At 45.6% G+C, this 17571-nt stretch overlaps 1 protein-coding gene across 7 annotated transcripts in view; it reads right to left on the minus strand.

Annotated features, from left to right (window-relative positions):
• The window catches only part of CSMD2 (CUB and Sushi multiple domains 2), a 769620-nt gene that overhangs the window by 268465 nt on the left and 483584 nt on the right, over positions 1-17571 (minus strand). For 6 of the 7 annotated variants that reach the window (XM_061596301.1, XM_061596302.1, XM_061596304.1 and 3 more), the window contains one exon: positions 15438-15550. The exons of the other annotated variant lie outside the window; for it this stretch is intronic. In XM_061596301.1, coding sequence (XP_061452285.1) covers positions 15438-15550 — 113 coding nt within the window. The remainder of the gene's footprint in view (positions 1-15437; positions 15551-17571) is intronic. 7 annotated transcript variants of the gene reach the window in all.

A 17571-nucleotide genomic window follows, 5' to 3' on the forward strand; every position in this document is an offset into this window, starting at 1 on the left:
ACTGAACTCTGTGGGGTTTACTTCTAAGTATGGATGCACAGGATTGCACTGTGGAACTGGCAGATCAAGGAGATGTGCTTTGTAGGTACTCTTCAGCTGTACCTACACATCCCATTTTAAAATTAAGCACCATGAAGGGGAGGGGGTCGAAGAATTGTTTCGGAAAAGCAAACTCCAGATGGCTTAAGCAAAATGTCAACTGGCACTGTGAAATGCTGTCCCCTTTTTAGTCTGCACTCCATTAAGCTTTGAAGTCGTTAAGAGGGGTCAACAGCAGTCAATCTGGAGGCGGAGCAAAAGAAAGCAAGGGGGAAGTGTGGGGAAAGAAGTCCATTAAAAAATAAACATCCCTTGAATATTCGGCAAACATCCATTACAAAGGTCGGCAAACTCATAAAGCTGTTTTGGCAGAGAGCCAACCGGAGTGGGGGGGGGATATGTAGCACTCGGAGAAAACAATTTGTTCTGACCTACTTCTTTGGAAAACTAGATGAGGAAAGCATCCGATGCAGAAAGAAGATATCTGCAGTGTGATGCACAAGAAAGTATTTGGGCACAAATCCATTCACTTGGAATGCAGAGACCAGGGCTTGGGTGTGAGCCCACAGGTGCTGAAGATAGTTTCCCCCGTACTCTCCTAGGGATGGGCAAATTTGCCAATTCTCTCTATTTCTCATTTTCTCAGTCTTAAGTTCTGGCCTCCACATTTCCAGGTCAGTTTGCGATATTCTTTTTCAAAAAGTCCTCTTGAAAATTCATTGGCATTTTAGAGCAGATTTCTCTTAATATACCTATTTTGTATGCAATTTTGCCTAACCTACACATATTACCTACACATAATGTATTTTTGTATGTAATTTTCATGAATATATGCATTGTTATGCACACTTTACCCCAATATGTGCATTTCTGTACACGTGACTTGGCTGGAGAACTGCATTGCAAAATTTTGGAGAAGTGTGAATTTTGAATGTTGGCTGTGTCTCAGTTCCCATTATGTTTCAGAAAGTACAAATTAGGCAGGTTCACCTTTCAATGCGAACTGAATCAAAGTTGTCCTCCCATTCGTACCCTGTTCATACTGCCATGGTGCTGAGTGTGCTACTGCAGTAGCGGGCACACTGCACCGTGGCCAGAAAGTTCACCTTCTGCAGACTTCACCTCCCATTCACCTCCTGGTGTTGGGCAGGATTGTCTCAACATGGTGGTCAGTGATAATCTGGATTCTTATGGTTCACTGGTATTTGTCAGCCATCCCTGTGTTGAGACAGGCAGCTGAGACAGTGCAATCCACAGACCCCTTGAGGACAGGGACATAGGAAGCTGCCTCATGTCAGAGCATTGGCCCCTCTAGCTCAGTATTGACTGTGAGAAACTACTGACTGTCTCTGAAGGAGGCAGGATGCTTCTGAAAACCAGTTGCTTGAATTCACAGGAGGGGAGAGGTCCCTTGTGCTTAGGTCCTGCTTGAGGGGTTTCCTGCTGCCTCTGGTTGGCCACAGTGAGAACAGGAATATGGACTAGAAGGGCCACTGGCCTGATCCAGTAGGCTCTTTTGTTCTTCTATTGCTGCTTGAGAAAGAGTGTGTGTGTGTGTGTGTGTGTGTGTGTGTACACATGAGTGCAGGCATTACCAGTGATCTAACTATATGAACAAAGGGCAGGATATTGGTGAATCTACAGCTGGAAGTGCTTATCAGTGGTGAGCATAAGAACATAGTAATCTGCTTTACACTGAGCCTGAGCAATGGTTCATTTAGCTCAGTATTGTATTGTATACAAATGGGGAGTGTTCACAGGGAGAGGAAAGATGGGGCTAGGAGAGAACCATAGGAGGATGCAGGTCTTGTAAGGGAAGCTGCTGTGCTTGTCAGAGAGATGTAGTGAGGATGGGTGTGCCAGAATTAGAAGGAAGAACTTGTGTTAAAAAGGGTTAAAAGGGTGGGTGAGGAAGCAGTGTTGTGCAGTGGATAGAGTGTTAACCTTGGCCTCAAATCCACCATAAATCTCAGCGGGTGGCATTGAGCAAAGCACTACACGCCCATCTAATCCCTACTTTACCCAGGCTGTTTGTGGGGAGAAAAATGGGATGACCCCAATGAACATTGCCCTGGGCTCTTGGGAGAAATGGCAGGATAGAAACGGATAAAAAAATGGTGATGAGCAACTAAGTGCCTGGAAAAATGCTCTAAAGACAACAGCAACAACAGCAGCAGCAACACTGTACATTTAAAGCACACCCATCTAGGAATCCTGGAAACTGTAGTCTACCCCTCACAGAACTACAGTTCCCAGCATCCTTAACAAATGACAGCTCCTAGGATTCTCTGGGCAGGGGCGGGAATGTGCTTTAAATGTGCTTTAGATGTATGGCGTGTATGCAGCCAGCATATGGTTGATGGAAGAGAAATTTATTTGCAAAGTGCATGTGTGAGATTTTGACACTGAAAGGGGCATATGGGAAGAGAGAGAGTGTTAAGTGGCCTCTTACCTTTCCCTCTCTGCGCTCCACCAATTCAGGCTGCCTTCTTTCATTCGAGGCTCTGATCTTGGCAGAAAAGTACCTGAAGTGACTCAGCGTGTGGGAGTGTTCAGTTGCCATCACCACAGCTCAGTGGCTCAGACCCCAGCAAGGCTGGCCCTACCCTTAGGCAGGGGGAGGCAGGCTGCGGACTTGGGGTGTCATAAAAGGGCCAGCATGGCAAGCATTTAAGTATTCTTGTGGCATTTTTACTGCCAGGGAAAGGGAGAAGGGTTGTGGGGTGTTCTAGCTCAGGTGCCAAAATAACTTAACTGACTTTGGGTACCTTGCCTCTTGGGTTGGGCAGGAGCTGACATTTGCTGCTCAGCCTCAGGCAACCTAATGCCTCAGGCCAGCTCTATTTACCAGCAGGGCCGGGCAGCTGTCTGGTAAGCCAGGTGATGGAGAAGAAATGAGCTTCGTTCTGCATTTCAGTGCAAACCTACCTAATTCACACCTTCCCAAAACAATCCATGAAACACAGCTATCCTTTGGAATTTGTACTTCTTCAAAGTTTGTGATGCAGTACTCAACCCCCCAAAATGTGTATATCAAGGGAAATTGTGCATAAAAATGCCTGTATTAGTGAAAATAACACACACACAAATGTCCTGCATTAAAGGAAATTGCTTGCAAAGATGGGTCTAGTAAGCAAAATTACTTTCAAAAATGAGTCTGTTAGGAGAAATGCACACTAAAATGCTGACAAATGTTCATGAGGACCTTTTTTTTAATAAATCATGAACCGATGTGGAAATGTGGTGAACTGAAGATAGGAAAACTAAGAAACTGAGACGAAAATTGACAGACTATTTATGCCGTCGGGGATCAAGGTGTTGCAAACCTCATGCTGCCAGACAGATCCTGAGTTGTATCCAATGTGAGTCCTACTCAGAGCAGACTCATAATATGCAGACTTCATAAAATAAAACAGCCAATATCATAATGCCGTTGTATAAATCTATGGTGCGGCCACATTTGGAATACTGTGTACAGTTCTGGTCGCCTCATCTCAAAAAGGATATTATAGAGTTGGAAAAGGTTCAGAAGAGGGCAACCAGAATGATCAAGGGGATGGAGCGACTCCCTTACGAGGAAAGGTTGCAGCATTTGGGGCTTTTTAGTTTAGAGAAAAGGCGGGTCAGAGGAGACATGATAGAAGTGTATAAAATTATGCATGGCATTGAGAAAGTGGATAGAGAAAAGTTCTTCTCCCTCTCTCATAATACTAGAACTCGTGGACATTCAAAGAAGCTGAATGTTGGAAGATTCAGGACAGACAAAAGGAAGTACTTCTTTACTCAGCGCATAGTTAAACTATGGAATTTGCTCCCACAAGATGCAGTAATGGCCACCAGCTTGGATGGCTTTAAAAGAAGATTAGACAAATTCATGGAGGACAGGGCTATCAATGGCTACTAGCCATGATGGCTGTGCTCTGCCACCCTAGTGAGAGGCAGCATGCTTCTGAAAACCAGTTGCCGGAAGCCTCAGGAGGGGAGAGTGTTCTTGCACTCGGGTCCTGCTTGCGGGCTTCCCCCAGGCACCTGGTTGGCCACTGTGAGAACAGGATGCTGGACTAGATGGGCCACTGGCCTGATCCAGCAGGCTCTTCTTATGTTCTTATGTTCATGAAGACATGACTAACTTAGGTCCATTAATTTAAATGGGCCTACTCTGAGTAGAACTCACTACACCCTGGGCCTTTGGTACTGGGCTTCTGCTCAGACAAGGCACAGCATTGGATCTTGGGTTCCCGGAGGTGATATCGAGGGGTGGGGTTCTAAGGCGACTGGGTGGGACAAGCTAAGTTATCTCAGGCATGGTGGGGAGGGTCACTCCACCTCATCTGTATCCCTTTTTGTTTTTGTACAAAAAAATTTAAAGACTTCTCACTTTACACTTGAACAAGGAAGGCATGTGAATGCATAAACATAGCTGCTTCCATCATTCACATATAGGCCACATTCACACGAGACATTTATTCCACTATTGTTCCACTTTAAACAGTCATGGCTTCCCCCAAAGAATCCTGGGAAGTGTAGTTTGTGAAGGGTGCTGACAGTTGTTTGGAGACACACACCCTGTTCCCCTCACAGAATTACAATTCCAGAGTTCTCTGAGGAGATGAACTGACTATTACATCACTCAGGAAACTGTAGCTCTAGGGGGCCAACAGGGGTCTCCTAACAACTCTCAGCACCCTTCACAAACTACACTTCCCAGGATTCCTTGGGGAAGCCATGACTGTTTAAAGTGGGATAATAGTGGAATAAATGTATGGTGTTAATGTGGTCATAAATTGGCTGTTTGACCTTACAATCATATAATCTGTGAAGATGACATGATTACGGTGGATTCAAGCCCTCTGACGCCAGAGCAATCACTGGCTTTACCTGACCACAGGCCTGGAAAATGTAACAAGGTGGGTGGAAGGGAAGTTTCTTAAAACACCCACCCATATACATACACACAGTTTCCCCTCCAAAGGCTTATTTACGTCTATTGTTTATCCAATTACATTTCAATATGAAAATTCAGCCCCCCTAAAGACTTTAATTAGCGGATTAAATAAGGTACTCAGCTATTGTAATGAAGTCCAGCCGAGAGGGCTGATCTTAATAGATTATGAAAGGGGGAGCCAAGCTGACAGGCATCTCTCGCCCCCACACACCCTCAGCCCACCATTTTCGTTGCTTCCACCCACATCCAAATGGAATTGCTATATAGTTAAGTTACATTTTAAACAACAACAACAAAGAGGTTGCATTCAAGAGACTTGTTATTATGAACTTTTAGTGGGGCTGTGTGCAAACATACTCACACACTTGAGAAATTCTACTAGTCTAATGGTAGAAAACAAACCTTAAAATTTGCTGTAAGCCACTTTGAGGAGCTGGCATGGGGGTAGTGGTTAGATCTCAGGGAGAGACAGGTTCAAATCCCCTGTCAGCCATGGAGCTCACTGGGTGACCTTGGGCTACTTACTATCTTTCAACTTAACCTACCTCACAGGGTTGTTGTGACAATGGGGGGGGGTAAGAGAACCATATACACTGCCTTGAGTTCCTTTGAGGAATGGTAGAATAGAAGTGTAATAAGTGCATGGAGTTTATTGATAAAGAGGTGTGATATGTTTAACAACAACAACAATAACAATAAAAACTACACTCATTTTGCTTCTCTTCAAATCCCACAAATGTTCTGCCTAAACATCCAGATTTAATTTAGAAAATGTTGCTTTCGGGAAAAAAGCAACAACTTAGGGATGTGTACACGCACATGATATTTTGCTAATATTTGCAACTGCAGCACAGCATAGCTTTCCTGAGATCCCCTTTGTACATCCACATCTGATGTCCTGACAGTGTCATGAGCAGTGATTTTTTTTGGGGGGGGGTAAAAAGAAGTGTCGGTGTTCACAACTTGATAAAAGTGTTGTGGGTGCCAGCACAAAGTGGCTGCCATGGGCACCAAAAAAAAAAGGTGAGGGTAGTCTGTAACAATAAGTACTGTCACAGAAAAACACTAATCATGAGGACAATGAGACTTCATTTTACATCCACATCTAACATCCTAAAGGTGTTATGAGGAAACTTCCCTCATTGTCCTCAAAATGGAAAAGCCATCTTCAGAATACAACTCCCATGCAGTGAAATCAAAGCCTGACCACATCTTGGATAGCATATTGCTTGTAATTCTTTCCCAGGATGTGATAAATATGAATATCAAATTAAAAGCAGTGGGGGAGGGTTCACACATGGAGAAACACCACCACCACCACCTTATGGTGACTCAGACATGACCTTGACAATCAGGGCCGACTCCAGGCATGCCGGGGCCCTTGGGCACCAGCCTGCCCTAGGCCCTGACACATGCACACACACCCCATCTACCTACCTACCTACCAGGTGGGCGGAGGAGTGGGAGGTTGGGTGGAGGTTGAGCGAGCAAGCGGGGGGAGAGGGTGAGTGAGTGAGCAGGTGGGGGAGGGCGAGCAAAGGAGACGGCGGGGGGAAGGCAAGCAAGGGAGATGGCGGGGGGAAGGCGAGCAAGGGAGATGGTGGGTGGAAGGCAAGCAAGGGAGATGGCAGGGGGAGGGCGAGCAAAGGAGATTGTGGGCTGGTGGGGGGAAGAGCAAGCAAGTGGGCAGGGGTAGGCCGGCGAGCGGGTGGGCAGCTCCCTCCCTGTGATCTGCAGCAGGGAGACTGCCTCAGAAGGGGAGCACTCCCCCCATAATGAGGGGCCCGCGGGATGGCGGGTGAGCAAGCAGGCAAGGGGGTGGGACAGCGGACGAGTGAGCGGGGGGAGAGGGTGAGTGAGCAGGCAGGTGAGTGAGTGGGTGGGTGAGCGAGCAGGCACAGGTGGGCTGGTGAATGGGTAGGCAACTCCCTCCCTGTGATCCACGGCAGGGAGCCTGCCACAGAAGGGGAGTGCTACTCCCCCACCATAATGAGGGGCCCTCAGGACAGCGGGTAAGCAGGGGGAGAGGGCAAGTGAACAAGCAGGTGGAGGAGAGGGTGAGGGGACGGGGGGAGGGTGAGCAAGGGAGCCGGCGGGGGCAGAGGGCGAGTGATGGAGTGGGTGGGCGGATGGGGGGGAGAGCGAGTGAGTGGGCAAATGGGGGGAGAGCGAGCGAGCAGGTATGAGCGGGTGGGCAGCTCCCTCCTTGCGATCCACAGCAGGAAGCCTGCAATGGAAGGGGAGTGCTACTCCCTCACCATAACGAGGGGCCCTTCAGGGGCCCCTGTGTGCCATGGGGCCCTCGGGCAGGGCCCCATCTGGTCGCCCTTTGGAGCCAGCCCTGTTGATAATGAGGCCCACTGTATCTGGATCTATGCTTTATTTCTACAGCCATGCATTGTTGCAATATGAAGCTGGTCTACTGTTGGCGCAAACCTAGATTCACATAACCTGCAGCTGACGTCAGGTCAGTGAAAACCAGCTTGCTATGAATCTAGGAATCTGGAGTCACTGGTCTGGGTAAAATGTGTTACAAGCTTTGCCTCAGGGCGTACAGACTATTGCTTGCAAATCGAGCCACTGTGTAAGATGAAAGTTGATTCACGCCAACATCAGGATATACAAGGCCTCTCTGAAATAGATAAAACCACCCATCCTATGTTCCCTGAGATCAATTCCCTGAATTAACTAGCCAAATCTCAATTGAAGCTGATCTTCAAGTCAAGGCGTTACTGAGAAATGGAGCCAGAGAGACTTCACGGCCCCAGAGCTTCTAATCCTACCCACAGTTGGGCAAATCTATCAGTTTCTTTCTCTCAGTTTCTCATTTGTCCAATTTGAAGCTCAGTTCTCCACATTTTCACATCAGTTTGCCTTATGTAAGTCCTTATGTAAATTCAGCAGCATGTTAGTGCTAATGTCTCCTTATACACGCATTTTTGTTAAGCAATTTCCCCGAATATAATGCATTTTTGTATGTTATTTTCACTGACATGTGCATTTCTATGCACACTTTACCCTAATATATGCATTTTTTGTATGTAATACTTGGCTGGAGAACTGCCCTGCAAAATTCAGAGAATTTCAAAGAATGGCTGTGGTTTGGTTCTCTTATTGTTTTGGAAAGTGCAGACTAGGTAGGTCTGCCTTTAAATGCAAACTGAATTGAATTGTTTCCCATCCCTAAGCCACAGTGGGCATCATGAACGATTTGCTCTTTTCTGCCAGTGGAGGAGATTTAAATCTGAGGCCAGTTTCTGTTTTCTGGACTACAATGAGCAATGCTGTTGCTGGACCTGTGTATCCGCACTCCTCTCACCCCATTCCCCATCATCTTACTCTTGGACGTCTGCTTTCCTATCATATTCTCAGGAATGAGGTTAACAATTCCATTTCCAGACTGACACTCTAGCACTCCAAGACTGAGAGCCTTGCCAGGATATATAGCTATTTAAACATACTATAGAAGCCAATCACCTCCTTTTCTCCCAGATAATTTTGGTGGGTTTCGTTGCTGTTGTTTCTTTGCATGACAGCTTTACAAGGATCCATTAGCTGTGATGTCTTTCACACAAGCTGGCCGCAAAACTGCATCCACAGTTTGCGAGTACCCTGCACGTCATTTCATCATTTAACTGTCAGCCCTCTAATTGCTGCCTTCCTTCACAAATTTTTCGCTTTATGCTCCAACTCGAAAGTGCTTTCAAGGCACCCCTTCACATACATCTGGTTCAATTAGTCGGAGGATCCTCCCAAGGGAGGGCTCCCAACAGGCTCCACGTGATGATTTCTGTATTTTTGCTGTTCATACTAGAGTTGAAGGAAGGGGAATGTTTCGTGAACATTTTGCTCCCTGCTAAAGAACTTCCCCCTTTGCAGAACGGCGCAAAACCATTTGCCAGTGGAGTGGTGGGATGTGTCTCCGTTGCTAAGGCAAGGTAGAGAACCTTTTTGCAGCCCAAGGGCCGCTTTCTTTCATGGGCATCCTTTCGGGGGCCTCGTGCCAGTGGTGGGCAGAGCCAGAGGCAGAAGTGGGTGGAACAACAGCTATGTACAGAGTACAAGTCTCTATGCTCCTCCACCCAGGCAAGGAAGAGCCATTCTTGCAGTTCAAGAGTCCAATTCAGCCAGGCAAAAGCTACTCAAGGATGGTGCAGAGCAGGACCAGTAATGGGTGAGGTCTAGGAAAAGAGGGTGTGGCCTGGGAAGGGGTGTGGCCTGGGAATAATCCCAAAGGTTAAATAAGAGAAGCCTGGGGGGTCATATTTGCCCCCTGGGACTGAGGTTCTCTACACCTGTGCAAAGGCAACGGGGCTGACACTCCTTCACCCCACTCCAGTCACAAGTAGTTGACTTGTTTGAGTACAATGCATATGGGCATTTGAATGGGCATCCCAAGGATGGTGTCTGCATCTTGATGTGCATCCTCAAACCAGTGGCGGCTGGTGGCTCCATGCCAGCAGGGCAGTGGAATCAGCTGTGGGTTTTAGTCCGAACCTTCAAGGGTTTGTCCAAGGTGCTTGAAGGTCCTTAAAAGTTTGGGCTAAAACCCAGCATGGATTTCACTGGCCCACTGACCAGCCACCCCTGCCTATGAGGACAGGTTGTAGGAACTGGGCACGTTTAGTCTGGAGAGTAGAAAACCAGCAGGAGACATGAGATCACTCTCCAAATACCCAAAGGACTGTCACAAAGGGGACCAAAAACATGCTGTTGCTCTGGAGGGCAAGACTACATTTTATGGGCTTAAATTACAGAAGGGTAGATTTTGGTTTAACATGAGGACAAATATCTTAATGGTAAGGACATTTCAGCAATGGAACCAATTACTTAGGAGTGAATGGGCTCTCCCTTGCTAGAGGTCTTTCAGCAGAAGCTGTTGGGAATTTTTTGCAATAGAAATAGGGTTAGACTACATGGCCTAACTGTCCTAGAATGTTTTTGGAATCCTTTATTGTTGTTACATTGTTTTTGTTGATGAGTTTGGGCTCACCTTGGGTTCCTTTGGGAGAAAGGGGGGTATAAATTCAGTACATAACAATAATTCTAAGTTGTCCTCTAATTTCACCCATTAAAATCAGTGCACCCACATTATTTTCAATGTGTCTACTTTGAATAGCACTATAACAGTGGATGTCAACAAGCATGGAAAAGTACATAAATAGTGGGAAGGATTATAAACATGTTTGTGAGCCCACGTGCACCCAGAACTTTCAGAGCAAAAACTGAATCTCAAGACAAAGTAGCACAGCACTCATTTTGCCACCCCACCCCCCTCAGATGAGGGGGATGTGATTTCTAATATGTCTGTTTGGTTTTCTTAAACAAAGAAATCTCATAGCAAGATGGAAAATCCATTTATGTTTCACATGGTGCAGTCTTGCAAATAATTCTATGGAACTTATTGGCCCACAGTTTTGTTTATTTGTTTTGCTAGCCTTCCCACCCACACAAATCTATGTCAATCCTTTGTAGTATACACTTCCAGCTTAGCAGGGGTTGCGATAAAAGCAGCTAATTTACATTTTTTAAAAACCCTTTTCTTGTTCTCACAGCTGCCAAACCGATGCCTATGAGAAGCCGCAAGCAGGACTGGAGCGCAACAGCCTTGCCCCCCTCCTGCAGCTTCCACCAACTGGCATTCAGAAGCATACTGTCTCTGATGGTGGAGGTAGAACACGGCCATCAGGGTTAGTAGCCATGGACAGCCCTAGCCACCAATGAATTTGTCTAATCCTCTGTTAAACCTCAGTGTCGTATTGCTGAGTGATGGTCCATTGCATTAACAGCCTTCTCTGCTGCATGAAACAACTATCAGAATGCAGGCTGTACCATCATGTTTTCTTTCAATACCACATAGAAAGGGGGGAACGTGAAGCCTGGACCATATTGTCTCTGGCATCAGTAAAAAGCAGGGACGCGGGTGATAGCGGAGTTGGGAGTTGGAGGCACTGCTTGGCAGTGGTTCCGCTCCTACTTGGCGGATAGGTAGTACTTGGGGAACATTGCTCGACACCTTGGACTCTCCATTGTGGAGTCTCTCAGGGGTCGATTTTGTCCCCCATGCTTTTTAACATCTACATGCAGCCTCTGGGTGCCATCATCAGGAGTTTTGGAGTATGCTGATGACACGCAGCTCTATTTCTCCTTTTCATCTTCTACAGGTGAGTCTGTGGATGTGCTGAATCATTGCCTGACCGCGATAATGGACTGGATGAGAGCTAATAAACCGAGACTCAATCCAGACAAGACTGAGACACTGTTGGTGAGTGCCTCCCCTGCCCAGATGGTGGATGTTCACCCTGTTCTAGATGGGGTCACACTCCCCTTGAAGGAACAGGTTCGTAGTCTGGGAGTTCTTTTTGATCCTTCCTTGTCTCTTGAGGCGCAAGTGGCCTCGGTGGCAAGGAATGCGTTCTACCACCTTCGGTTGGTAGCCCAGCTACGCCCCTATCTGGACAGGGATGACCTCGCCTCAGTTGTTCATGCTCTGGTAACTTCTAGGCTGGATTACTGTAATGCGCTCTACGTAGGGCTGCCCTTGAAGACAGTTCGGAAGCTTCAGCTAGTGCAAAACGCAGCAGCCAGACTGCTGACGAGGACCAGCCGGTCAGCACATATAACACCTGTTCTGGCCCGTTTGCACTGGCTACCTATTTGTTTCCGAGCCAGATTCAAGGTGCTGGTTTTGACCTATAAAGCCTTACACGGCGTGGGACCGCAATATCTTGTGGAACGCCTCTCCCGCTATGAACCGACCCGGTCACTTCGCTCAGCATCTAAGGCCCTCCTCCGGGTACCAACCCATCGAGAAGCCCGGAGGACAGTTACTCGATCTAGGGCCTTTTCTGTAGTGGCCCCCGAACTGTGGAACAGCCTCCCCGAAGAAGTACGCCTGGCGCCTACGCTTCTATCTTTTCGGCGCCAGGTTAAGACCTGGCTATGCTCCCAGGCATTTTAAGCGTTTATGTTATAATTTAAATTTTTTATTTTTTATTTTTTTCTTTAGTTGGTGCTTGTGTTTATTGTTTGTTGTCTGATTTTATTGTTGATATTTTGTATTTTAACCTTTTTGTACACCGCCCAGAGAGCCACTCGCTATGGGCGGTCTATAAATGAAACAAACAAACAAATAAATAAATAAATAAATAAATGGCAGGTCAAGCTGGCCTACCCTATGCACTGATAAGCAATCTCTCCTCCTCTGATAGAATCAGCTGCAAGCCTTGCACTGTTTGTTGTTGAACAAAGTCATCTTTGGCAGAAAGCAGGATACTGAGCATCCAACCAAACCAAGCAACAACACAGGCTGCTCTCTGGTAATTGGGGATTGATAAATCTGACAATTTTGGGTTTTTCTATTTCTCATTTTCTCACTTTTAAGTTTCGTTCACCCCATTTCTGCACCAGTTTGTGAACTTTTTTTTAAAAAAAAAACCTCCTCTGATATATGCTATTTTGTACACTTTTTTTCTTGAAGAACCACACTGCAAAAAGTGCAACTAGGTAGGTTCATATTAAAATGCAAACTGAAATATTTTATCCACCATCCCTATTGGCCACTAGCTAAAACTCACTTGGAGTGACAGAATAACCTTCATAAATAATACTGTAGTCTACAAGCAGTAATGTTTGGTAAATGTCTATGTGAAGCTCACAGAGTAAAAAATAGTTGAATCTATCTATCTATCTATCTATCTATCTATCTATCTATCTATCTATCTATCTATCTATCTATCTATCTATCTATCTATCTATCTATCTATCTATCTATCTATCTATCTATCTATCTATCTATCTATCTATCTATCTCAGTTCTGAAAAAAATGAGGGCCCACTTTAATGATTAGCTAGGAAAACACCCCTGAACACTTCTTCAACTGCTGATCTGTCTGCACATTCGGGTGATTCAGAGGTTGAAGTGGGCTGAATGAGGGTGTTTGCTTGCAAATTCTGTTTGAACAGAGACTGCAGGGAAATAAAAGAAACCTGTTTGCATGGCACTAGTTAGGAAAGGACTATAGCTCTGTGGCAGAGCACAGACTTTCCATTCAGAAGACCCTAGTTTTAGAGTACTTTCAGAGCTATTCCTGAAACAGACAACACTGGTTTAAATGGAGCAATGGTCTGGCTCGGTATTATATGTTTGTATGTTCAGCTATCATTGGCTACTAACCATAATGTCTATGCTCTCCCTTCACTGTTGGAGGCAGTCTGCCTCTGAACATCAGTTGCTGGGAACCACAAGTGGGGAGAGTTGCTCTTGCACTCAGGCCCTGCTTGTGGGCTTCCCGTAGGAGCATCTGGTTGGCTGCTTGGAGAACAGAATGCTGGACTAGGTGGGCATTTGGCCAGATCCAGCAACCAGGCTCTTCTTAGGTTGGGTAGAGCTCAGTGGCAGAGTATACATTTCGTATGCAGAAGATCCCAGGTTCAATCCCCAGCTTGTCCAGTTAAATAATCCGAAGTAGCCAGGCTGGGAGAGACTTCTTACCAAGACCTTGGGAAATGTCTGCCAAGGGACACGGTGGGAGATCAGTATTGCCACGACAAAGAAAAAACAAACACACAACCCTAAAACTGTAAGAAACTCTCCTGGGGAAATGCTGGATTATGCAGTGTAACCATCAACAAGACTCCTGATCAGTTCTCTCTCAATAGTTAATTGTTCCACTTGAAGTTTCCTTTTGTCTTGACTTGTTTCCCATTGTGCTAGAAACATATTAGCATAGTCAAACACAAAGCCATTCTTTGTGGGGTTTTTTTTTTTTTTGTAAGTTATAGTCACTGAATACCAAGATGTCACTCTGTAGGTGCCTTCCTTTGAAAACCTCACATACAATCACATCAGTAGCAGCTGGTGGCTCCATGTCAGTGGGGCAGTGGAATCCACTTCGGGTTTTAGTCCAAACGTTCAAGGAGCTGTCCATGGTGCTTTCAGCTCCTTGAAAGTTCGGACTAAAACCTAGCATGAGTTCCACTGCCCCACTGACATGCAGCCACCAGCTGCTACTGATTTACATGCACTAGACACTTCTGTCAACCCTGTTTCCTTACCACCTAGCTATTCATCTAGGCCACTGGTGTTCACAGGGGAACTGGAGAGAGCTGTGGAACGCCTTGGGAACTTACCAAGGGTTTTTCACTGAAAAGACTAATAATGACAGCAAGGATCCCTGAAAATCAGTTGGCTTGTCACTTTTTCATGAATGTTGAATTTGACTCCCCATCTTTGGGAGATGAGGACAGGCATTTGGATAAAGAATTGGAGTGGGAGTGGGATTTGCCCTCAGAACGAGCCCCAGACATCCCCACTGTCTCAAAAGCTCCATTGCAGAAGAGGTCCCTTGTGCCAGCACTTCTCTGGCTTCAGGAGGTCATGTTGCCTTCCTTGGACTCTCACCCAGAAGCCCCAGGAGAACCATGGTCTCCCCTGGGACATTGGAGTCATTGGCTACTGAAGCAGACTAGCCCTCTTCACTCCAGAGGCAGACTTAGATAGTGCTGCAATCCTTTTTAAGGTTTAGCCCAGGTCTGTCTGCTTGTTGCTGAAGCAACATTTAAGCCTGCTCATGCGACTCTCTAACCTGAGTTTCACAGGGAGCTCTTCAGCACACTACTTTTTCTTGGAACATGATCTCTGCCTTATTAGAACCTGAACTTTTGACTAGTTTCTCTTGCTGGAACACATTCTTGTGCCTAGTGCCCCCACCCCAGCTCAAGCTAGAACCTCATCTGGCTGAGACCACTGTCTGGAACAGCACAACTGACCTGTCCCTGCAATGGTGTGGAGTGTTTATTTATTTATTACATTTATATCCTGCCTTTCCTCCGTAGACCTTCAGGTGGCATATATGGTTCTTCTCCTCCCATTTTATAGTGCTGGGCGTGATCTAAGTTTCCCTCTTAATTCACACAGCACAATCATGAGGTCCAATAGCTCTGGTTTCTGTTGCAGGCTACTCAATGGGGAAAAGAGACACTGAAGGATCACGAAGCTACAATTCCCAGAGTTTCCTGGGAAGAGGGATTTATCATTAAGCCACTCTAGGAACTGTAACTCTCTGAGGGGAATAGGGGTCTCCTAACAACTCTCAGTACCCTTAACAAACTGCAGTTCTCTGGCATTCTCTGGGAAAAGCCATGATTGTTTAAAGTGGTATAACTCTGAACCTCTAAGAATAGAGAGAGCAGTGGCAGCTGGTGGATCCAGCACCTTGGACAGCTCCTTGAAAGTTCAGACTAAAACCGAGAGTGGATTCCACTGCCCACTGACATGGAGCCACCAGCCATTACTGAGAGAGAGGTATACAATACATTTGCATAAAATCTACCATTCCTATATAATTTCATTGTTCTTTGTTATGCTTGTAACCCTTTGTTCTCCTTGGCAAGAAAACTACAGGGAAGGGGCAGCTGGGTGTGTGTCAATCATTCTATGAACCTGGATTACCTTCATAGGTAGCTTTGAATCCTAGTAGATTCTTCACACTGTCTGTCTGGAACAGAAGCCACATCTGATGCTGGGTGCTGACAATTAGATCAGGGACTGTTGTGCCTGTTAAACTGTCAATAAAGAAGACAAAGGAATAGCAAAAATAACAGTGATATCAACAAAGAGTTACCACCAAAGACATCATTTGAACAGATTTTGGGGTGGGGGTTCCTCCTCAGACAAAACAAAGTCTTGAAGGAAATAGTAATAATTTTGATAAGACTATTGAACTTTTGCAAGGGGGGAAGATTTTGCTAAGATTGCCCATCAATTTGTTCTGACCCCAGAGTGCGTAAGACACTGAGCAAGTGGCTGCAGTCACTGGCTAAGGAGCCAGACCAAGGAGTGGGCTTAGAGTGGGAAGGGGGCACATACAACCTCCACCCCTAATGTTCCCATGTACACCAGCCCCACGTTTGACCTTCATATGTTGAATGCAAATGTGTGAAGGGAGATTGTAACGTTGTTCACCTAAAAGCAATTAGAAACCTCCCCTGCGATTGGGAATCCTGTGCTATTAGCTGGCTGAACATAGTAGAATCTCCCTTCAGACCATTGAGGTTAACATGAGAAGGCTAGAAATAGGGATATAAGAAGGCCGCAATTGCTTTTTGACCGATATTCATCATGATCAGCACTGTTTCCATTCCACTGCAGTTCATTTCTCACCAAATACTATGTTATTCATTTTGTTGTCTGCTATTTATCACAAGTTATGTGAGCTACATGTGTTATGTAACTATTTATGTAACTTAACATTCCTTCCAATATAAAGGGAACATGAAAACATTTTTTTTAAAAAAAACACATTAGATACAGATTGTTTGCAGACTTAAAAATGACAACATGAACAAATATTGTTTATATTTGCTTGACTGATTTTTGTTCCTGGACAGAGAGGAACACACATCCTGCAGCAATTTTCACTTCCTTTTCCATTTTAATAGGAATTCTCTGATGCCCCTAGTTGGAAGCGGACCCAGTGCATGCAAGGATGATAGAAGTGTGTGTGTATGGGCGGTTGTGTGGGTGTGTCTCCACCCGTCTGCTTGAAGCCCACAAACCTTCGCCCAAATGCCTGAGTAGGTCTACCCTCTCAGTAGCAATGGGTGAAACCTGCTCATCCTGACTTGCGGTGGTTGGGTTTTCCTGAGCCATTCTGGAGAACTTTCAAAAGAAAAAAAAAAACATCAAAGACTGGCCTTTCCCCAAGAGTTCTTCAAAGCTCAGTCAGACCCAACCCTTTTATAAAGCTACTTGTCATGTGGAGACTTTCATCTTCTAACCTGGCTTATATACAGACCAGCCCTCTCTTGACAGGTCTCCTAACAAATCTCAGCACCCTTAACAAACGACAGTTCCCAGGATTCTTTGGGGGAAGCCACAACTGTTTAAAGTGGTATAAGAGAGCTTTAAGTGTATGGTGTGGGTGTGCCTAAGAAAAAAGAGAAAGATAGAAAAACGGGGAAAGGGATTTGTGTTCTATGTGGTAGTTTTGATTTTCAGGAAGGTTTTTGTTATGCGGATGAGCTTTAAAAAATGTATATATGTCTTTATTTGTTCATGCTAAAACATATAAGCAGCTTTTGACCCAAAATGACTTTCAAAGCAGTGTACAACAAAACAGTGAAAATACAATTAAAAAAATAAGAACAGACATTAAATCAATACGTAGCAGCAGAACTTACAAACGCAGAATCAACGGAGTCATAAATCACAGTGGAACCAAATGAACCAATACTGAAAACAGCCTTCACTAAATGTCCTTTGTGAAGGGATGTGATGAGCAATCTGGGGCTAGGGGTTCCAAAATCTGCTCACTGTAGTTGTTGGTCCTATCCTGACAGGCTATAGGTCCAACAAGCCCAGTATTGTCTAAACCAGGGATGGGGAACCTCAAGCCTGGAGGCCAAATGTGGCCCTCCATTCCTCTCTGTCTGGACCTCAGAATTCTCCCCAGGCCACACCTCTCACTGGTCCTGCTTCATACCCAAGAGGATTTTCTGGCTGGGTGTGTCCCTGAACTCTGATAATGTCTTTTGGTTGCTTGAATGGATGGATGGAGGATAGGAAGGGGGATATGAATGTGTGT

The sequence above is a fragment of the Rhineura floridana genome, chromosome 15 (genome assembly GCF_030035675.1).
Source record: "Rhineura floridana isolate rRhiFlo1 chromosome 15, rRhiFlo1.hap2, whole genome shotgun sequence".
In the NCBI taxonomy this organism is placed as follows: domain Eukaryota; kingdom Metazoa; phylum Chordata; class Lepidosauria; order Squamata; family Rhineuridae; genus Rhineura; species Rhineura floridana.